Below are 24,776 nucleotides of genomic sequence, written 5' to 3'. Positions count from 1 at the left end.
GTTCTTGAAGTATTGAAACCACTCACGACACGTTCTTTTACTAATAGCGGTTTCGCCATAAGTATTTGAGAGCATTCGATGAGCCTCAGCCGCAGATTTCTACATATTGAAGCAGAAAATTAAAACCTCCCGCAAATGACGAGAATTTGGCTCGTAAACTGACATTTTCAATAGAGAATAACTTTACGATGCAGACACAAATCGACTAATGTTTCGATGGAGTTATATTGACAAATGTCCAAGCTTATTGTATCACGTCTACATCTGTTTATTTCCACCACCACATACCGCTAAAGCCATCTGTTGGAAAACTGCGAAAGCAAAGTTGTACACCTAATATGAACGAGAATATACATATTTAATATTTGTTAATTTGGTCAAATAAACATTACGTATGTACATTATCCATTAAAAATTTAATAGATACATAGTTGATAAATAAAACAATTTTGATTAAAGAACATCTACGATCAGACACTGTTACTTTCAAATAAAAGATGTACATATATTACAATAAAGATAAAGTCATAACAGTTATGACTTAGAGTCAGTTTTGCGAAAGCGAAGCACATTCTCTCTGTGAAAAGTAAGATTTACATATCACAACGATAGGAAGGTAAAAATAATTTTGTTTATGGGCATTTGGTCTAAGTAACTTTACTTTGTAATCATACTCATATGTACGTTATAGATTTTGAATTGTAACATTGTAAAAATTGAATATGCAACACTCAAGGAAGAGTGATATGTAAAATCTTTCTATAAATGTTTAAATCATACGGAGATTGATAGAAATTTTGCACACATATTTATCAATATTTTCTTGTTAATTAGGAATTTTTACAAGTAAAAATAATGAAAATTGTAATAATTATAACATTGTTTGTGCGATGTGTCCAAGCGCGCATTGTCTCATAGTGACCATAAAATCTCGACACTTAGTTATCTGAGAGAACAAATCGATTAAAGATTCTTAATCTACAGATGTTTGATTATTGTCTGAACTAGAATTATTAAAATCAAACTATTTTTTACCTAAATAATTATTATGCATGTAAAAATAAATTTTAAAGAATCACTAAAAACTTTGAAAATTTGACGTAAAAAAATGAACACAATAATATAATGATAATAAGGAAGCCTTTTTCGGTTGCAGCTAGATCTTAGTGCCTATATTTATTTGTGTGATTTTATATATTTCTTTGAATTCAACCAGAATGTGCGCCGAATTTTTTCCGGTTGTAACACAGCATGTCGAATTAGAATTAATAATATCACGATTTTAAAGTAGTGGAGAGAAATATTGTAACCGTTGCTGTATCAATACAAATTGAACAAGAATGCCTTCTACGATCGCAGCTAGGTGTTTGTGCTTGTATTGTTTGTGTAATTTTATATATTTTTCTCAAGTTTAATGAATTGCGTGCAGAATTAATTTTCAGTCATAACACAATTCTAAATTGAACAAGATTAAGTAATATCACGTATTATTAAATATTAACCCCCCCCCCCGAAAAAACTGTAAAGAAATTATTGCGAAAAATATCACTTCAGCCAGGATTCGAACCTGGGACCTCCCGAATCTCCGGCACGGGTGTCTTAGCCAACTAAGAAACAAAATGGTAAATAAACGAAAGGTTTTTAATCCCCTTGCAGGTATGTAGTCGGATCATTTTGTATCCGCTTTTTTTACCAATGTTAAATTTAAACAGTTTGAAAATTTAGATACATTGCTTTTATGTGTTATCTATTTCAAATAACTTATATATTATTATTATTACTTATTTATTATTTTAAATATTATTACTTGAATTCAAATTCCTTTCAAATTAAATTAAATTTAATGTTTAGAAAGTGACATTAAATTAAATTTTCTATTTTAGAAATTTGCATACTATATCAATATCATCAAGATAAATAAATACACTTATTAAAAAAAAAAGAAAAAAAAATTGCACACATTCGAGAGCGAACCCGGATCTTACGATTGTGAAGCAAGCACGTAACGCACGGAGTCGACTGCACTGGTTACGAGAACAGTTACCGGGAAGGCTCGTATGGCGCGCCGTGGTATGGCCAATTTTCACAAATTTATTATTTCGAAACTAAGGCCTATTCGATCAAACGCCGGGAGACGTAAACTTTTTTTTCGTCTCCAAAATAATTAAAAAAATTGGGATTGAAATCCCAAGGTGACTCACTTAATTTTCCCTTTGTAAGACACCCGTACCGGAGATTTGGGAGGTTCCAGGTTCGAACCCTGGCTGAGGTGATATTTTTCGCAACAATTTTTTTACAGTTTTTTTAGAGGGAAAAAGGCTTAATATTTAATAATACGTGATATTACTTAATCTTGTTCAATTTAGAATTGTGTTATGACTAAAAATTAATTTGGCGCAGTTTATTGAACTTGAGGAAAATATGTAAAATCGCAAAAACAATACAAGCCTAGCTGCGATTGTAGAAGGCATTCAATCACGATTTTTATTAAATTAATTTAATATAATAATTGATGCTGATTTGTATCTATATACCCATTCCTTCCTGAAAAAACTGTAAGAAATTTATTGCGAAAAATAACCCCATCCAGGGCTTGAACCTGGCACCTCCGGGATCTCTGGTCCTGGTGTCTTATCACCTTGACCACTGGGGCACAGTGATATTTTTTGCAATATTCATATATGAGTGATAACGCATTTAAGGCGCGTGATTCAAATTACAGATATGTTTTTTGGACCGATAATGTAACAACACAATGATAATAAGGAAGCCTTTTTCAGTCGCAGCTAGATCTTAGTGTCTATATTGTGTGATTTTATATACTTCTTTGAATTCAACCAGAATGTGCGTCGAATTTTTTCAGTCGTAACATAGCATGTCGAATAAGAATTAGTAATATCACGATTTTTATTAAATAATTAATTTAATACAATAATTGATGCTGATTTGCATCTATATACCCATTCCCACCTAAAAAAACTTATTGCGAAAAATAAGTAATAAAAATAATAAAAAATAGCACCCCACCCAGGTCTTGAAACTAACATCTCCAGTCCCGGCGTCTTACCACCTCGACCGGATTCGAGCTCTGGGTGGGGTGTTATTTTTTGCAATAAGTTTTTTCAGGGGGGAATGGGTATATAGATGCAAATCAATTGTTATATTAAATTAATTAATTAAATAAAAATTGTGATATTACTAATTCTTATTTGACATGCTGTGTTACGACCGGAAAAAATTTGGCGCACTTTCTGGTTAAATTCGAAGAAGTATATAAAATTACACGAATAAATATAGGCACTAAGATCTAGCTGCGACCCAAGGCTTCTTTATTATCATTGTGTTGTTACATTATTGGTTCAAAAAACATATCTGTAATAATAATATAATTTAATTTTGCCAGTTCCAATGATAGAGAAAAGTGTTTCGAATATATAGGTAAAAGGTAATGAATTCAATCGGTTTATTAGTTTATCTGAAATTGTGGCCACTAGTTTGAAAAACATAGTTTCGAGAAAAATGCGTTTAAAGTTTTGAGTACAATTTCTTTGTATATTTTTAGTACTTACGTAAGTGTCATTCTAATCAACATTTTCAGGCCCATGTAATAAGCTTTTTTTTTAATTTTTTGGTAGAAGCATTGCTAATCAGATATTTTGAAGTGTACTTATTATAATGGAAAATATTAAAATAAAATTGAAATGAAATACCACATGTAAAAATTTTTACCGTTTTGAATAAAATGTTATAACTACTCTAATTTTTCAAATTTTTTGACAAAATTTAAGGATTGATTCTTAAAAATATGTACTTTCATAAAATACAATAAAAAAAATCGATTTTTTTTTACCTTTTAAAGGATCCTGCCTCTTTAAATTTTGTTCCATTTTATCATCTAAAATTGTGCTTAAAATTTTTTTCTATTTTTTACTGAACATTTTGTATAAGTATTGAATTTGATTTCTTTCTTAGGAATGCCTTGACGGAAGTTTGTGTACTGGCCGACGTACTTGCAATAGCCAAGGAGAAAAATTACATGGTATTAGACCCAGTACCTCAGGAATCAGTTGATGTAAAACCTATGATACAGATATATGCTAGGAAAAAAGCGTTAAGTGGAGCGGCGTCGGTTCTCATGATGGGCGCTGAGAGACTGCGAAATTGTCAGGCTGAATTAGCTAGAACCAGGTCCACTCCTGATTTTCACATCGAGTTATTGAGATTGCGACAGAATTGGCGCTTGAAGAAAGTATCGAACTCTATCATTGGTGATCTCAGCTATCGAACTGGTTTGTTCCTTTTTGTTATCTATTGATGTTTTTACATTTTTTTGAAAAATTAGTCGGAAACATGAGTCTTTATTTTATATGTATCAATGCTGGAATTTACTTGTAACTTTTGGCCACATTTCGCGATTTATGCCTATTATCCTTATCGCTCGTTTGCGATACACGTTCTTGAGATTGCCGTGTTTATATTATACGCTTTCAGTAAATTATTGCTAACAAATGAGCAATAAGAAAGAGAAAGGATAAGGCATAAATCGGAAAATTTGAATAAAATTTGCAAGTAAAGTTCAGCATTAATATATATCTTTTAATAAAGGAGCTTTTGGCATTGTTATCTTTAAAATAATGAACAAAAAAAGCAATATTCGTTATTTAAGATTCTGGACTACTTAGTTGAGAACTCTGCGTTGATGATGGCGACATAATATCGCGGAAAAATTAGAACTAATAGGAATAAAACGTAATACTGACGATGAAATTTGTTTTGCATATCATTTTGTTGTAATGCATTTTATTATAAAAATGTGACTTGTCTTGTATTTATCAAATTTATGAAAATGGGCCGCAAGTAAAATTTAACTTTGAATTTTATATGTAAAAGTATATTTTTCACTCCTTTTAACAGCTGCCCGTGTGTTTTCCTGTCTGAATAGGCTTCACTTTATATGCTTTTTATGACTATTTAGTTACTATTAGATGAAAAAAGGAGAGTTGAGACTCATTTTTAAAAGCGATCTTATTTAGAGATGCATCGGATAGTGATTTTTTATCGGATAGCCAAATACCGAATAATGTACTTTTGCGACCGGATATTAAATAATCCAACCGGATATTTATTTTGCCGGACAAACTAAATATTATTTGATGAAAAGTGTTCCAAAAATAGAATTAAATTATTAATCAAATAAAAAAAAACGAAATATTATTTACTTTGATAGAAGCAATGTTTTATTATTTTTATTGTCAACTTTCTTGATCTGAACTATTGTTAAATAGTTATATAAAAAAATTAAGTATTAAAATTTTTTATTATAATAATAAGCATTTTTGTATTGTTTGCATGTAATTTATTTTGATTATCTGCATAAATGTTCCCCGCGGAACTAAATAGTCATTCTAAATTTGCTGAGGAGCACTTAGATATTTTAAAACAAGATTATCTAAATTTGAAAATTTGGAATGATGTTTCTTTTACCATGATTTGGGATTATCCTGTCCTTTTTGTTGGAAGCAATATTAAATGTTTCTTAAGTTCAATTTGATATATTTATTTTTTTTTTTCTTAGATTTGTCACTAAGATTCCTTTGAAATTTAGCTTGCTCATCATTTATTTTTTTGATAATACTCGAATTAGTCGCATTTGGATTTTCAGTATCCGACTTCGAAGAATTTACGAATTCATCGTAACATTTTTAAATATCATTGTGAGCATCATGCAACGAGAATGAAGGCAATGAGCTTGAAGGTTTATCAAAATAAGATTTTTCTTTTTTTCTTTCTTTGACGCATATATCTATTGAGTTCTTCTACTATTAAATCTTTCATTTTCTTTTTATCTCTTTGTAAAATGAGTTTTGAATCTAGGGTTTAATATTGTGGCTTATTACATAAAATTTATTATTTTTAACATCTAGCTGCTTATTATTTTTACTTAAAATATTTTATTTTTTATTGATTTCTTAAGCTCTTGTTTAAACATTACAACAACCGCTATCCAGCTCTTGATTTCTTTTTGGAAGATACGTCAATAAGATGGTTATTACTACTTATACAACACAGAGAGATTGCAGGAACATTGCAGAATGATTTCATTGAAACATTGTAATATTGCATATTGATTGCAAAACATTGCTGCAACATTGCTGGAAGATTGCAGTAACATTAAGATGTCTGTTTTTTGAAATATTGCATTGAAGTATCCCAATAACATTGCAATGTTATAACTTTTTCCAAAATATTTACATAAATATTATTACACCACATAATTCCAATGAACAAAACAATATTTTTGTAACATTTTAAAAAACATTTTTTGCAAAAAAATCTTGGGAATTTTTTTGGGAAATTTCCAAGCGGTCACCCATTTAAGTCGCGACTTCTGCGTGAACGTTGCTTAACCTCTGTGATCGCTGCGAACTGATCTCTCATGATGACCTGTGAACATTTGCTGATATGTGATATATAACTGGTTGATCAGGTCAATATACATTATCGAAAAAATGAAATATGTATAATTTGTAACGCTGGTACTTTTCGGTGCTGTGGGATTATCGGGATTCTTTTCGATGCGGTGGGATAACGTGATTGGTTGCTCGGATGTTCTCGCCAGGGTTTTCGGTAATAATAAGAATTCCGTGTTTTGAGTACAAAAATACAAACGTAACAATATATTTGTCATGTGTAGTTTGAATACATAAATAATAATAATTCACCGGAGTGCTCAGTTAAACAATGATTGGACCCGCGCAAAGCAAATGAACGACGATTGGTCGGGCCGGACAAAATATATAATTCACTACTCTAATTAATATTTATACAGAACAGATTCGGATAACGAAAGAGACTAAACGGACGGACTCGTCTTATACGTTATGCGTTCGGAGTTAATGGTCGGAGTTGCTCGATTAGACAATGATCGGACCCGGACAGAATATAATTTACTACTTAAAGTAATATTGAGACAAGAAACGGGTTCGGATACTAAGAAAAACTAAACGGACGGATTCGTATTATGTTATTATTCATACGTGTTCGGAGTACCGATAGAAGTTTTCGTGGAGCGGCGGACTCCAGGAGCGGTTTAGACGGACCGTGATTGGCCCGTCTGCCGGCCGGTTGCGGCTCGGGATCGGCGGTGTGCAGCGCGGCACGTTTTCCGGCTACGCAGTGTAGAGACCTGCGCGGTCTCTTTCTGCGAGAGTGGACGTCCCGTGGAGTACGGTATTTCGGAGTCGGTTTCGATGGGTCGGTCCCGGGAATGTCCAGGAGCGGACGGACAATTCGGATAGACCGAGCATACCCGGCCGCGGGAACGACGAGAATGCCCGTCGTACGATGGAGCGGATCGGATTGGCCGAGCATACCCGGCCGCGGGAACGACGAGAATGCCCGTTGTACGGTAAAGCAGAGCGGATTGGCCGAGCATATCTGGCCGCGGGAACGACGAGAATGCTTGTCGTACAGAGGCAGAAGCTGAGATATTCGTGCTCGAGGATGCCCGAACTAGGAAGCGCCGAGTATGCTCGGCGCTGGAAAGGATCCGGTGAGATCAGATGGTCGGTGTGATCTGTCTTCGGTTTCCCACTACCGGCTTATATACAGTGCTGTGCGGTTGGACGCACCAATCAGCGCGCGCGGCCGGGCCAGCCGGAGTGGCAACGTGGCGCGCCGTTCGCGTATAGTAGCACGTGGTTGCGGTACGATTTGCCGAGCACACGCACGTGCTTGGCTTATTCGCGTCGGTCGACTGTTCGGACCGGTGCGGCGGTACGGTGGAGAGACGTAACGTTACAAATTAAACCACAGTATTTATATAAACAAATATAAAATTATAGTTTTTTTTTACTAATTTTGTAAATGCAGAATAGCATCTAGAATAATTTTTATTTGTTTAAATAAAAATGCAATTAGAAAATAAATCTCAATATAATACAATAATTAAATTAAATATGAAAAAATTTTTATTAAAAGAACAATTAAAAAATATTGTTTGTTCATTGGGATGTAGATCGAGGTTTCTGCATATATAGACTCATTTCGTCTATTGATATGAATATTCATGTTTCTCAACAATACTATGATGCACACAGCACCACGGGACTGCATGTCTTCTAGACGTCTTAGAGTCAACATTTGTAGGATGTCTGCAGACGTCTATGCATAGTCGATTTGCAATCAACTCTGACTTGGATGAATCGACTTACAGTCGACATATGGACGGTTGTGCTGTTAGGGAATGTAGAGATTTAGCAGAAAATTTAGTAACGTTGCCCGATCTTAGTTTGTTAAATACGGATGAATAATTATGGATGAGTTAAATTAACATATTATTATACGCGAATATTCTGCTTTGGCTCTTTATTGCCATTACTTTATTAAAAAATTATGATATTGCAATGTTCCTGGAATATTACTGACATATGATGTTGTCATGAGATGTTGCAGACATATTGTTAATTTAAGTATCTGCAATGTCTCCGTAATATTGCATTGCAATCTGGAATATTGCAACATTGCTGCAATGTTGCTGCAATTTTCTGTGCTACATAATATCATTTCTTTGTCCCCACTAGCTAATTTTGTTATTTTCTTAAAGGATTTCAAAACACACAATGTTTCGTTTGTTACAATGAGAGACTGAATAAAAGTTAATATAAAAATTTTATTGTCAACTGTATAAGTCGATATATTGTAGCTTGTCTCTGTTCATAAAGTTGAGAGAACATATAATAAATTGAATTCCATCAAGTTGTAACGTCTTGAATGAGTTTGTGATTTGGAATATTTAGTTGATCTTGTATTGTTTTTAATTTTGAACAAGACTGAGATGAATAACTGAAATGTGTAAGAAACAAAATGGACGTTTTGACTCTCTTTGGAGTCATTCTCAACATAATACAAATTTTGACTAACATAATATAAACTTAACAATTAATTGTCCGGCCGATCCGATATTCGGTTGAGTCACTCTCACGATTTGCACAAGCCGTGTGTAGAGCTTTTCCACCGTGTATGATAGAGGAGATGGCAAGCTCTCTCTATAACTATATGCGAAATTCTGCATAAAATCTAAACGATTGACAATATTATTTAAAATAGTGACTCACCACCAGATTACGACGAAGACCACCGGAGCCATGGATAAAAAATTGTGACAACTTGCAGTCACTATACGAGTAATTTTTGATTGCTGTAATTCGGTGTTTCTGACAGCAGTGCTTACAAGTGACTAAGCGTTAATCGTGGATATATGAAACATTGAAAGTTAAATAGAGAATATATATAATTAATATTTAAAAGGGAACGAAAACAGACAAATGATCCGCCGTTGAGAAATAAACAGATTACAGTCCAAAAAGATAGTAATTTTAATGATATTAAAAAGATCCTAGATTACGCGATAGCGTTTCTATATGTGAACTATATTTGTGTAAAATTTCAAATTGATCGACCCTGTAGTTTTTGAGAAATTATGGCGCCTGAAAAATGTCGTTTTGAGAAAAACGCGTTTAAAAGTTTTGCAGGCATTTTTGAAGTAGATAATGAATAATTTTAGTAACTTAACGTTAGTCAGTTATGCCAGTGTTATACAAGATACCTTTTTCAACTTAAAAAAATTTGTATTGATGTTTTCTTTTGTTTCTTGGCAATTTTGGTCTTCTTTGCCTCATGGGATGTTTGTTGTTCCGAAAATTTAATGCGCTCGTTGTCTGTATCGGTGAAAATTTTAACATTTTGGTTGATTTTTAATCCCATTATACTTATTATTTGTAAAATTGAATGGAAACCGTCATTAAAAATGCAAACGGCCAAAAAAAGTTGCAATTTGCATCGTTTTTTTCCTGCAGTGTAAATGTTTTGGTGCAATTATCCAAACTAATGAATTTAAACTTTTATCAAGAGACGCGGTAGCGGCTCGCACCATGTATATTTTTTTTCGTCCTTTTATGTAAAATATGCTACCGCGTATCATTTACAGGAAGGAACACAATTTTTTACAAATAAATGGTTGTTTTTCTTAAACGAATTAATTGTATTAAAAAATAAATATAGTGGGGACAAATATCAATTTTTTTGAGTACAATGACACAAGATTGATGTCCGTAAGTGCATTTGATGCTGAGATATGAATTATACATGTATTTTTTAGCCTGATTTATGTCATAAAAAAAATTCAGATATGTTGTTGTCGTCGTCGTCATTGTCGTTGTCGACGTCTCCATCTTCGCAAAATTTCAGATTTGTCTCTCTTGTCTCCAAGTATACACAACCCGAATGGGGAACTATACGGGGATGAATTCAACGGGGGTAAACAGTGTTCCTCGAGTACTCTATCATTGATCTTTGGTATCAACCCTCTATCACCAACCCCTATAAAGTTATCCGATATTTTTGAAAAATTTTAAATTTGTCTCCTTTGGCGGTAATTTTGAAAAGATTTACGAATATATATAAAAAATATTTTAGTCTTTTTCTCTTTCTGTTTTTTATTTTCTCCTTTGCTTACTCTTGTTTTCCGTCTCTCTCCCCCGCGCTCTCTCTCTCTCTCTCTCTCTCTCTCTCTCTCTTTCTCTCGCTCTCTAACGCTCTTCTTTACTTTCCCTTGCTCTCTCTCGTTCTCTAACGCTTTCTCTCATTTTCTACCGCTCTCTATCGTTCTCCCCTGCCCTCTTTCTCTCTTGCTCTCGCTCTCCTTCGCTCTCTATTGCTCTTCCACGCTCTCTCTTGCTCTCTACCTTTCTTCTTCGCTCTTTCTTGCTCTCTACCGCTCTTTCTCGCTCTCTACCGCTCTCTACCACTCCTCCTCGCTCTTTCTTGTTCTCTTTTGCTCTCCATCGCTCTCTACCTTTCTTCTTTGCTCTCCCACGCTTCTTTTTGTTCTTTACCGCTTTCCTACGTTTTTTCTTACTCTCTATTGCTCTTCCTCACCCTCTCTCGATTTTCCCCGCTCTCCTTCTCTATCGCACTACCACGCCTTTTCTCACTTTCTCCTGCTCTCTCTCGTTCTCTACCGCTGCTTCTCGCTCTCTACCGCTCTCCATCGCTCTCTTTTGTTCTTTCTTGTTCTTCTTTGTTTTCTCTTGCTTTCCTTTGCTCTCTCTCTCTCACTTTTCTTTGCTCTTTATTGCTTTTTCACGCTTTTTCTTACTCTCTACCTCTCCCTTTCGCTCTCTCATGCTCTTGTTCTTTACCGCTCTCTTTCGCTCTACAGGGTGAGTCCTTTTAATCTATGGACCCGAATATTTTCCAAATAACGGTATCTACAAAAAAATGGTTTAGATAAAAGTTGACCAGGACAGAGGGGGTCATTCAATTGTACCATTGGTTTTGACCTTGAGGTCAATTTTGAAGGTTATTTCAAGGTCACGATGGTTTTTTTAAATGGGACACCCTATTTTTGACTGCGAATTCCGAAAGAGCGGAAAATTTTACATCAAACTTGTCTTATGAAAAAATTGTTTTTGCGACCTTGGAAAGGTAAAAAATGAAGGTGAAATGTCTGAAAAACGATCTGGCGTACTTTTTCTAAAATGACGTGTTTTCTGGGTAACACAAATGTGCATAATGCTTAAACAAAGTCAATGTATTGTAAAAGTGTTAATCACTTTGACTAGTTTGACCTTGAGGTCAATTTTCCAGGTTGTTTGAGCCTCATAACGCATTTTTTGATTAGTAAACCCTATTTTTGACCGCAGAACCTGTTTCTTGACAATAGGCTCTTAAACAATGGCACTTTTTACATGAGCATAGGGATTTTTTAGTTTTTCGACCTGATCTTTTGAAGGTCATATCAAGGTCATATCAAGGTCAAAAGCACTTTCACCTTACTTTTAGCGTTACCCGGAAACAACGACGTGGACGTAGTAAGTTCTGTTTCCTTTAGGGTGCTTGATTATCGTGAGTCCCTTTGCTTCTCACGTCGGGGTGCTTGATTATCGTGAGTCCCCTCGCCTCTCACTGACACTGTAATTTAAATGAATTACCCACGGAATAATTGTTCAAAATTACCTCCGTTGGCTTCGAGGCGTAACTGCAATCTGTTTTGAAAACTATCCACAGTTCTAAGCAGGGTAGCTCTAGGAATGGCTGCACAAGCTCTACGAATGCGGTCCATAAAATCATCTCTTGTGGTTGGTCGTTCAGCAAAAACAACATTTTTCAAGTATCCCCACAAAAAGAAATCAGGCGACGTCAAATCTGGTGAGCAAGGAGGCCATTCAACTGGACCCCTTCGTCCAATCCATCTGTCATTGTAACTGGCATTTAAAAAGGCACGTACAATGAGTGCATAATGCGGTGCAGCACCATCTTGTTGAAGCCACATTCTTGCTCTTGTTGCTAAGTCAACATCTTCTAATAAGCCTGATAAGTGATCTCTTAGCAACGATAAGTAACTGTGTCTATCAACGTTCTCTTAAAAAAAATAAGGTTCAATCAAATAACCATTTACAATGCCGCACCACACCATAATACTCCATCGATTTTGATGATCTATTGGCCTATACCAGTGGGGATTAACATCTGACCAATAATGGCAGTTGTGTCTATTAAGTTGTCCGTCACTATAAAATTTAGCCTCATCTGAGAAAAGCACATACCTAAAAAAATTAGGATCATTGTGTAACATTTGTAAAGCCCACTGGCAAAAAGCAATACGCATCAGATGATGATTAGGCTGTAAAGCCTGCGTAAAAGTGATGTGGAAAGGGTGATAATTTAGAGCTCTTAAAATTCTAACAACAGTTCTTTGTGGTATACCTATTTCTCTTTCAATCTGGCGAGTACTAACATGAGGATTAAGGTGAAGTATTGCTAAAATAGTTACAGCTCGCGCATCATTTTCCTCATATTCATGATGTTGACGTTGACGAACAAGATGTCCATTGCGAGCTCTTTGGACTAAACTACGTATTGTCATATCAGTTGGATGTCGCCTTTCAGGAAAACGTTGAGCATAAAGCCTTGATGCTGCATTGTAATTGCTATGACACTCCCCTAAAACTAATATAATATCAACAATCTCATTAGGACTATAATCAGTCATTCTGGAAAGGTAACTTGTGAATATAATTACCTACATACCCTGTATGTATGTTTGGAATTTTTTAATTTAAGTAACTTTAAATAGTAAATTTTTCAATTATGCAGAAGTGAGTAAGAAAGAAAAGGAATAAAACTCTATTATAACAATAATTATAAATCTTAAATCAAACGTAATTGTTTAGTTTTTTCAATCGTTGATTATTAGCATTAGGTATCGCAGTGCTGTCAGCTACTTGCAACTTTCGGCCGGATTCTTCGACGCACGCCTATTGCTCTCCTCCCACCGCTCGCGCCTTAGCAACGACGCCGCCGGACGGCGTAACTAAGGAGCGCGATACATCGTCTTAGGCCGTCCGGCGGCGTCGTTGCTAAGGCGCGAGCGGTGGGAGGGGAGCAATAGGCGTGCGTCGAAGAATTCGGCCGAAAGTTGCAAGTAGTAATGTTTAAGCATTATGCACATTTGTTACCTAGAAAACCACGTCATTTCAGAAAAAGTACACCAGATCGTTTTTCAGGCATTTCACCTTCATTTTTGACCTTTCCAAGGTTGCAAAAACAATTTTTTCATAAGACAAGTTTGATGTAAAATTTTCCGCTCTTTCGAAATCCGCAGTCAAAAATAGGGTGTCCCATTTAAAAAAACCATCGTGACCTTGAAATAACCTTCAAAATTGACCTCAAGGTCAAAACCAATAGTACAATTGAATGACCCCCTCTGTCCTGGTCAACTTTTATCTAAACCATTTTTTTGTAGATACCGTTATTTGGAAGATATTCGGGTCCATACATTAAAATGACTCACCCTGTATACCGTTCTTTCTCGCTTTCTCTCGCTCTCCCCCGCTCTCCCTTGTTCTCTACTACTGTCTCCCGTTTTCTACCGCTTTCACTCGCTTTCCATCGCTCTCTTTTGCTTTTCCTTGCTCTCTCTCGCTCTCCCCCGTTTTTCTTTGTTCTTTACCACTGTCTCTCGCTCTCTATTGCTCTTTCTCGCTATCTCTTGCTTTTCCTTGCTCTCCCTTGTTCTCTACCGCTCTCTGTTGCTCTATACCGCTCTCCCATGTTCTCTCTTGTTCTCTATTTCTCTTTCTCGTATTCTCTTGCTCTTTACTGTTTTCTCTTGCCTTCTCTCGATTTCTACCGCTTCTTTGCTCTCTACCGCCTTCTTTCGCTTTCTGTCGCTTTTCCTCGCCTTCTCTTGTTCTTCCTTGCTCTTTATCGAACTCATTTGCTTTTTCTTTTTCTCTCTTTGTGTCCAGATATTTATTTTTGTGACTAAAACATACATTTTTTTTTGTTTTTATATGACATTATGTCTATGATATATATTGTTACTGTTTTAACATACTTACAAGGAATAGGCAAGAACTGTAAAATGCCAAATGAGATGAGTCATAGCTCAATCGAAAGGGAGGAACAAGTATATTAACGGTGTAAAAGGGTTAGCGTGAATGGGCCTTACTTTTTAAGAAAATTGCAATTAAAGTTTAACGTTGAGACGTTTCTACGTTAAGTACTAGAATCTTAAACCACTATTCAAAAGAGCGTCGTGGCTCAGGAGCCTAAGTGCTAGCGTTACTATTTTTCCTCCGCGGCCGACCGGGTTCGAATTTCCGAAACACCATTTTTTTTCTTTAAAGTCTTTTGCTATTATATTTTAGAATTATATTATTTTTATTATTTTTTAAATTAATTAATAATGTAATTACATATAATAATAAAATTTGTATTAATTAAAAATTAATAAAAATATTTTATAAATTATTTATTAAATTATTTATAATAAAGTTATTTGCAAAACGCCTTAACGAACAGATCTATTTCGAAAAATAATACATAAAACATGTTCGACAAATTAGATGTTTTTTAAAGTGTATCATTTACTTATAACTAATTTATTATGGTTTTATAACTTATAATATTGTAGAAACTCTTAAGGGGGTTCTCCAGTTACGGAGTGAGTCAAAGCATCCGTAGTCTTGTGCTTGACTTGTTTAGTAGTTGATTTGGCAGCAACGCTGTGTAAGAGTGATACATATGTATATATACAAATGTCTACGTTACAATCTTAACCAAATTTATAACCTAAACAACAAACATAACAGTGTGTCAAAATGGACGTGAATTATCATTATCATTTCTAGTTGTCATTTACTTACCCTCATAACCAAAAAAACATGTTTTTTCAAAACCTTATAACTTGAATCCTTCATACAAAATAGAGCCTTTATTCTATTTTAATTATTATTAATTCACTATTTTTATTTTAATAATCATAAATAAGATGTAAATAAAAAGCAGACATACTGTTATAACAGCGAGCTTGATCATGCACTTGACGAATGCACTGTTGTCATATCTACTCAAAATACAGATGAACCTATTGAGAAAGGTTATTTTTCACCCTAAATGAATTTTTTTTATATACTTACAGCCAATGAACGCGTATTACAAAAATGAATAAATAATCTTTGAATATTTTACTAATAGTACAAAAATTGTCATTACGATTTTGTTATTGAGATGTGCATGTGAACATTTGCCAAAACTGCAGTTTTCCATAAGACATTGTGTTAGATTTATAAAATTTTAATCATTAATATCTTGCTTATAAACCAACCTCGGACCTTGAAAATTTAACTGTGACATATATATATATATATATATATATATATATACAGGGTGATTCAAAATAACCTATTGGTCCCGAAGCTGGCATATTCGTAATCGAATTCTGAGACGATTTTTCCTTTTGCAAAAATTTGTCCGAAGCTTAGTTTTCAAGTTACAATAAGAATTAGTTAGCGTATTACGGGTCAGGTACAAGTGGAAGACAGGGGCGGCGAGACTCACTGTTACACGCGGGTGTTTCCGTGGGGCACCTCCTGCGCTCAAATGACTGACAAAAGTACATGGACAGCACATTCCTATTTAAACTTTCTCTCTCTCTCTCTCTCTCTCTCTCTCTCTCTCTCTCTCTCTGTCACTTTAATTATGCTACATTTAACTTGCCAAATTTTGATCTGTCATCCGGCCGTCAAATATCGGGATGACCGTGAAATCTTCAAGTAAGTTTACATTATTATAATAAATGTAACGCCCGCGAATAATAAAATTTAATGCAAATTAGATTACTTAAATGTGCACTTGCAAGTTAAAAGTAGAACTTTTAAAACGCACAAAAGGGATAGAAAGGAGAGAGAGAGAGAGAGAGAGAGAGAGAGAGACAGGGGGGTCTTTGAACAAGTTTAAGCACGTTTACTTACGCACATGGCGATCAGCTTATTGTTTCCACGATGCGACAATTTAATTTAAATTTGTGCTTTATCCAGATCTATCCCTCGAAGTTGTTTCATACCCTATGATCAGAAAGTACCGGGAATTTTTTTATTTAAAAGTACCGCGCATGCGGGAACCGGTTTATTTTTTTTTCTTATGTTGGTACGACCTTAAGACGCACATCTGTCAGGTTTTAGTGCCATCCGATCATTAGTGTCTGTCTGGCGTTTGTTTACATCAGTCAACTTTTTTTATTTTGCCGCATTTTACCATGAATAATTTTGTTGAACAAAGAGTTTGTTTGAAATTTTGTGTTGCGAACGAAATTTCGTGTGCCGATGCACTGAAAATGTTGCAAAAAGCATTTTGCGAATCTGCTCTATCAAAAACAAGAGCATACGAGTGGTATAAAGACTTTAAAAGTGGTCGTACAGTGGTGGAAGATTTCTCTCGTTCCGGACGTCCATCGACGTCGAACACCGATGAAAACGTGAAGAAAGTGAAAGAAATGGTGCTTGAAAATCGTCATACCAGCTTAAGAGAGATGTCTAGTGAACTTGGCATTGCATATGGAACGGCACAGCATATTGTGGTTGATGTTTTGGGTATGAGACGCGTGGCAGCCAGGCTCGTTCCGAAGGATCTGAATTTCTTGCAAAAACACCAATGAATTATTTGACCAAACATCAAGTAAATACCATCAAGCAAGCACCGTATTCACCTGATATGGCCCCGTGCGACTTTTTTTTGTTCCCCAAGTTGAAATTGCCACTTCGTGGAAAGAGATTTCAGTCGATCGAGGAGATCAAAGAGAATGCGACGAGGGAACTAAAGGCCATCCCTTCGTCGGCCTACCAGGGATGCATGGAGGACTGGGTCAAGCGTTGGCACATGTGTGTTGCTTCAGATGGATCATATTTTGAAGGAGATAAAATTAATTTGCCTGAAATTTAACTCTATTTTGTTTTATTTAAAAATTCCCGGTACTTTCTGATCATAGGGTATTTCACCACATTTACACTATTTACTCTTCATTTGATTGATAAACGCGGAACTACGCGACGAACCGATCGATCGACTTTATTAATTACTATTAATCACTACTGTAATCACTACAATCATTCAATGCGTTAAAATTACTCGAAGAGACACGTATTTACGTTACGATCACACAACACGTATTCACTCGACGATATAAAGCAGTCGACTGAATATTATTGGTTATGTCGTTATAAGAGTGTCGAACGATTGGTTAAAGCCATAAGTCAAAACGCGGTAATTCAAAATGAAAATATTGATTAATACGATTTACATCGATACAATTTATTAGAAAAATGTGGCAAATGCATGTTTATTATTACTTGTTAAAAATTGTAAGTTACTTTATCAAGATAATTATTTAGAATATTTATTATAAAAGAACTTTAAGGATATAATTCTTGAAATCTCCTTGCAGCAACGGATAATTTGCCCTTTTCAGGGCAATCAAATATTTTATTTTGAGGAATATTTTCACAGTTTTCACAAATATTCAAAAATAAGAAATAAAAAAAGTATTTAGAAAAAATTGATTTTGATAAAATTATTTTTTGAATATTTAGAATGAATAATATTTAATTATCTTGATAAAGTCACTATCATACAATTTTTAACAAATAATGATAAATATGCATTTGCAACATTTTTCTAATAAATTGTATTGATGTAAATTGTATTAACCAATATTTGCATTTTAAATTGCCGCGTTTTGACTTATGGCTTTAACCAATCGTTCGACACTCTTATAACAACATAACCAATAATATCCAGTCGACTGCTTGATATGCTTGAGTCGAGTGAACACGTGTTGTGTGATCGTAACGTAAACACGTGTTTCTTCGAGTAATTTAAATCGAATAATTGTAGTGATTAGAATAGTAATTAATAAAGTTGATCGATCGATTCGTCGCGTAGTTCCGCGTTTATCGATCAAGTGCAGAGTAAATAGTAATATGGTAAAATATGAAACAACTTCGAGGGATAGATCTGGATAAAGGACAAATTTAAATTGAACTGTCGCATCGTGGAAACAATAAGCTGATTGCCGTGTGCGTGAGTGAACGTGCTTAAACTTGTTTAAAGCCTCCTTCCCTGTCTCTATCTCTCTCACTCTCTCTCTCTCTCTCTCTCTCTCCTTTCTTTCCTTTTTGTGCGTTTTAAAAGTGCTACTTTTAACTTGCAAGTGCACATTTAAGTAATCTAATTTGCATTAAATTTTATTATTTGCGGGCGTACATTTATTATAATAATGTAAACTTACTTAAAGATTTCACGGTCATCCCGATATTTGACGGCCGGATGACAGATCGAAATTTGACAAGTTAAATGTAGCATAATTAAAGTGACGGAGAGAGAGAAAGAGAGAGAGAGAGAGAGAAAGTTTAAATAGGAATGTGATGTCCTTTTGTCAGTCATTTGAGCGCAGGAGGTGCTCCACGGAAACACCCGCGTGTAACAGTGAGTCGCGCCACCCCTGTCTACCACTTGTACCTGACCCGTCATATGCTAACTAATTTTTATTGGAACTTGAAAACTAAGCTCCGGACAAATTTTTGCAAAAGGAAAAATCGTCTCAGAATTCGATTACGAATATGCCAGCTTCGGGACCAATAGGTTATTTTGAATCACCCTGTATATATATATATATATGTATATATATATATATATGGGGCATTCTCCGTCAAAAAGGCCACCCCTGCTGCCCATTTCAATTTTTGAGATAAAATGTTCGAAAAGGGTTTAAAATTTTCGTTAAAATGTCTATTTTTCGATGTCGTTTGGCCTTTTGGAAAATTCAAAATGGCGGACCTAATATCACGGCTAGAATGAAAAAAGCCTTTGAAAAAATACATAATAACGTGAATAAATGTGCAAGATATGACGTAGCAGAGGTCTAATCCTTATGTGTAAGTGTGTGAGTGTGTGTGTGGGGGGTGGTAGGGGGAGGGGGGATACGCGCGCTCATATGCGTGCGTGTATAAATGAATCACGTAAAAATCCTTGCTCAACATGGTCTGGCTATCAAGACATTTGCATACAAAATTTCGAATCATTTCATTATCCTTGTCCTGAAAAAGTACGTCACAAAAAACCTACGGTACAGAAAATATTGTTCTTTCAAAAACATTTTCTCCACAGAATAATAGTAAGATTACTTAAAATTACTTTGAAACTTATACTATACTTATATTCCTCTTTTTGAGATAGTTGATCTATATTAGTCACTTTAACTCTTATGTTTGAAATGCTTGATTTACGCGAATCCCTTAGCCTCTCACATTCGGGATGCTTGATTTACGTGAGTCCCCTTGCCTCTCACATTCGGGGTGCTTGATTTACGTGAGTCCCCTTGCCTCTCACATTCGAGGTGCTTGATTTAAGTGAGTCCCCTTGCCTCTCACATTCGGTGTGCTTAATTTACGTGAGTCCCCTTGCCTCTCACATTTGGGGTGCTTGATTTACGTGAGTTCCCTTGCCTCTCACGTGTGTACGTGTGTGCGTGTATGTGTATGTGTGTCTGTATATGTAGATAGATGTTTCATGAAATATTTTTTTATTTTTATTCTATATTTCTTACTTTTGTTCTCATAACTGCCATAGTATTCCATTTGTATCATTGGAATACCTTTTGATTAGTACTTTATTCTCGTCCACAACTATAAACCCATAATTTTTAAAAATTTGCGGTACAGGCGGTGCAGTTTCAAATCTCTTCTTAAGTTTTCTCTTTACCTTCTCATGGTCAGTTTTTTTTAAATAAAAAATCTTTATGTTCTTGAAATGTTTTTTAGCCCAATTAAAAAGAACTTGATGTTAGTATTGCATCCTGTGGTTTAGCAACAAGACTTGCTTTATATGCCTCTCTTTTGAAAGTAGCACCAATGCCATCATAAGCACTTTTACCGTGAGCAGTCGCACTGTAATGCCATTCTGCTTGAATATTGAAATCATGTTTATGATGCACTAAGTTAGCAATCTGAAATTTATTTTTAAAATGCTGTTTCGCCCCATCCGTCATGTATAATACTCTTTTAAGATTTTTGACATTTTTTAAAATCTCTGGAATTAATAATGTTTGTACAGTGTAAACGGCAGCAGTATCGTGTTTCAAACTCTCTAATAAAAATACATTACTCTTGTGCTTCAATTCAGAATTTTTTTTATAATAGTAAATAACAGGAAACACAGTACACTGATCATTGTTGAAGTGAAATGCTTGTGAGGCATTTTGACAAACATATGAATAGTTTTCAGAAAAATCAAACATGACAATTACTTCATCTTCACAAAGATTCTCTTTTTTTTCTGAAATGAAAAGCATTTGTTGTTTGGCGATAAATGAATGAGATTTCAGAATTTGTAATTTGTTGCATAACTCGTTTATGAACTCATCAACTTTTAACTGTTGCGTTAATAGAGTTGATCGATCAGTTCCGGTCCATAAAGAACATTGAACATGGGAAATGCATGAATCGTCCAATAGTTTAGAAAGCTTTGTAGAAAGCTCGGTAGTACCTGGGCATTGATCACCTTTATCAAGATAGCAATCAGGATTCGATTCCTTACATATAATTTCATTCAAACAATCTTTATAATTGGAAAGTGGCTTGTCTATATTTTCTGTTAGTTTCCGTACATCAATTGCATCAATCATTAACTTGACATTTTCATGGATTGTGCAAACACAAACGGAATGTGTTCCAGAAGCCCTAGGGAGTATGCAATTTCTAGGTCTATGTTTAGCAAATGTACTAAAGCTAACATCATATTTTGGGTTGGATTCTTTAAATAAGGCATGCAGTTCTTTTAAATTTAATAGTAAAAAACGTTTTTGCACTATTATCCGTTTATTATTATTTATTAAGGAAATGGCATTCTTCATTCCAGGCATTATCCTGCTGTTTATATCACTATTATAAAACTCAATTACTTTTTCAACAGTAGTTTGCGGTAAAACTTTCCCAACTCTTTTAGTAGTATCAGCTAATACGCCATGGTTGAATTTCAATTCCTTAGATTTTTTTGCTAAATATCGTGATGCACAAAATTTTTTCACTATTTTTCTCACACTCCAAGATGGAGTTATAGTGAGAATTCGCATCCTTAAAGGATCATTGTGTTTCAAGGTGGAAAATTTTTGTTTAAGACCATCAATCATTTCTTCCAGTTCAATTTCTCTAGGTGATCGAATGTTATCTTCATTATAAGAAATCTCTGAGTTATCAATATCCATTGTTAATGAGCTTCCATCACATTCCATATTTGTGACACAATCATTAGATTCATCTAAAGACATATCAACATATTCAGTCCTACTTTTTTTCCTACATGCACAACAAATTTTAGAATTAGTCGGTATCTCAGGAAATTTGTCCCGAATGAATTTTGGTATCACTCGTAAATCTTTACCACAATGTCCTTTTTCACCAAGTTTCTTGAATGGATTCATACATCTATCTGTACGAGATTTAGCCGACATTTTTTATTTTGGATGTGGTACAGGTAAGAGATAATTGGAATAATTGTAGAAAAAGTAAAAGTCGATAAAGAAGAGACAAAAACGTGAGTTGAATATTCTATTTAACATAAAAAAACTTATTGATTGACTGAATTGCAAACTATAATTAATTAACTCGATAAATTCTGTGACTAATAAATGTATTGTGATGAGGTTCTCTAATCCAAAACAAGACGAGAAAATTTGAAAAATGAAAAAATATTGCTGTGCCTTTTATTCCATATGTGTAGTTTTTTATGTACGAGATATAAGCACTGCCACATCCATCTAGCGGCGATACCGCATACTACTCGCAGGTGTACGACTTTAAAGATAGATCTTTTGGGTTCATGCAGTGAATATGTCGTCAATATATTCGATTGACTTGTTCGCTATTGACTGTCAATCTTATGTATTTTGATCAACAGATGCTGCTGCATTTTTACGTGATGTTTGCTAACACTATTTGCAATAAAAAAACTGCTTGGCGTTTGTTAACAGTCTGTCATCAATATGTTTGACATTTGCTTACTGTTAACCACTCTGTCATATATTTTACCAAGATTATTGCATATTAACAAAAGTGTGCTACCATAATTGACTATAACAAAGTATGTTTTCTGTTTGCGGTTTTTCTACTAACTAATCTGTTGCCAACATTTGCAATTGTAAAAAATGTTATGAGGGATAATATAAGTTTCAAAGTAATTTTAAGTAATCTTACTATTATTCTGTGGAGAAAATGTTTTTTAAAGAACAATATTTTCTGTACCGTAGGTTTTTTGTGACGTACTTTTTCAGGACAAGGATAATGAAATGATTCGAAATTTTGTATGCAAATGTCTTGATAGCCAGACCATGTTGAGCAAGGATTTTTACGTGATTCATTTATACACGCACGCGTATGAGCGCGCGTATCCCCCCCTCCCCCCACCTCCCCTCCACACACACACTCACACATACTCACACACTTACACATGAGGATTAGACCTCTGCTACGTCATATCTTGCACATTTATTCACGTTATTATGTATTTTTTCAAAGGCTTTTTTCATTCTAGCCGTGATATTAGGTCCGCCATTTTGAATTTTCCAAAAGGCCAAACGGCATCGATAAATAGACATTTCAACGAAAATTTTAAGCCCTTTTCGAACATTTTATCTCAAAAATTGAAATGGGCAGCAGGGGTGGCCTTTTTGACGGAGAATGCCCCATATATATATATATATATATATATATATATATATATATATATATATATATATATACAGGGTGATTCAGATCGACCCATGTGTCCCGATAAAGACATATTCTTGAATAAATTCTGAGACGATTTTTCCTGTACGAAAATTTTGTCCGACGCTTACTTTTTGAATAATAAAAGGATAAAGTTAGCGAATCACGGGCCGTGTACACATGGTAGACAAAGGCGCCGCAACTCACCGTCCGACACGAGTAAGCGCCCGCGTCGGACGGTGAGTTGCGGCGCCTTTGTCTACCATGTGTACACGGCCCGTGATTCGCTAACTTTATCCTTTTATTATTCAAAAAGTAAGCGTCGGACAAAATTTTCGTACAGGAAAAATCGTCTCAGAATTTATTCAAGAATATGTCTTTATCGGGACACATGGGTCGTTCTGAATCACCCTGTAATATATATATATATATATATATATATATATATATATATATATATATATATATATATATATTACAGTATACCAAATTTCAGAATTTTCTTATATTTCTTTCTGATTGCTGGAAAACCTCTTTAAAGTGTATTATTTTTCGAAATAGGTCTGTTCGTTAAGGCGTTTTGTAAATAATTTTATTATAAATAATTTAATAAATAATTTATAAAATATTTTTATTTTTAATTAATACAAATTTTATTATTATGTAATTACGTTATTAATTAATTTAAAAAATAATAAAAATAATATAATTGTAAAATATAATAGCAAAAGATTTCAAAGAAAAAAAATGGTGCTTTGGAAATTCAAACCCGGTCGGCCGCAGAGGAAAAATAGTAACGCTAGCATTTAGCTTCCTGAGCCACGACGCTCTTTTGAATAGTGGTTTAAGATTCTAGTACTTAACGTAGAAACGTCTCAACATTAAACTTTAATTGCAATTTTCTTAAAAGTAAGGCCCATTCACGATAATCCTTTTACACTGTTAATATACTTGTTTCCCCCCTTTTGATTGAGCTATGACTTATCTCATTTGGCATTTTACAGTTCTTGCTCCTTGTTAGCAAAAATGTGTGAAATCCGCCTAAAAAGACATTAAAAATGTAAAAAAAGCGCCAAGTATATTTTTTTTGTTATGCCAAAACAGCAATGGATAAAGTTATCCGCTTAAAAAAACATTAATAATGTAAAAAAAAGCGCCAAGTATATTTTTGTAATATATTATTAATGTATCAAAATACTTAGCAAAAATTTGTGAAATCTGCCTAAAAAAACATTAAAAATGTAAAAAAAAGCGCCAAGTATATTTTTTTGTAATATAAAACTAAACCAAAACTACAATGAATAAAACCAAATATAATATTATCAAAAAGAAGTGAAATAAAAAATATTGCAAGTATAATTATTACTGATGGGGTGGGAGTTTTATGACTACGTTGCAATTGATCACCAGCCACTTACAGTGTTAAACAGTGGAAAAACTGTAGGTACTAGCCGCTTAAATGACTGATTAATTGCAACATGGTCAAACGAGTCACTCCCGTACCGATGAGCAGCAAATTATGTGACAAATAAAATTAAAGATGGGCAAAATATCTAGTAGCAGCGTACTTGGTGCGCCCGTTTTTTTTTTTTATGTAACTAGTACCGTTAAAGTTATCTTTTACACACACACACATCAATTTAAAATATAACCTACACTTTAATTGTTATT

The 24,776-nt window shown here is 34.4% G+C and overlaps 1 protein-coding gene across 2 annotated transcripts in view; it reads left to right on the top strand.

Annotated features, from left to right (window-relative positions):
• The window catches only part of LOC105205952 (mediator of RNA polymerase II transcription subunit 17), a 143,047-nt gene that overhangs the window by 32,300 nt on the left and 85,971 nt on the right, over positions 1-24,776 (top strand). The window contains exons 1-2 of one of the 2 annotated variants that reach the window (XM_039449996.1): positions 1,890-2,070; positions 3,973-4,289. In XM_039449996.1, the coding sequence (XP_039305930.1) occupies positions 4,037-4,289 (253 nt within the window). In that variant the 5' untranslated portion in view covers positions 1,890-2,070; positions 3,973-4,036. Of the gene's footprint in view, positions 1-1,889; positions 2,071-3,972; positions 4,290-24,776 lie in introns of those variants that run through there. The other variant, XM_039449995.1, reaches the window with a different exon arrangement.

Source organism: Solenopsis invicta, chromosome 5 (assembly GCF_016802725.1).
Source record: "Solenopsis invicta isolate M01_SB chromosome 5, UNIL_Sinv_3.0, whole genome shotgun sequence".
NCBI lineage: Eukaryota > Metazoa > Arthropoda > Insecta > Hymenoptera > Formicidae > Solenopsis > Solenopsis invicta.
This window is presented reverse-complemented; position numbering and strand designations above follow the sequence as displayed.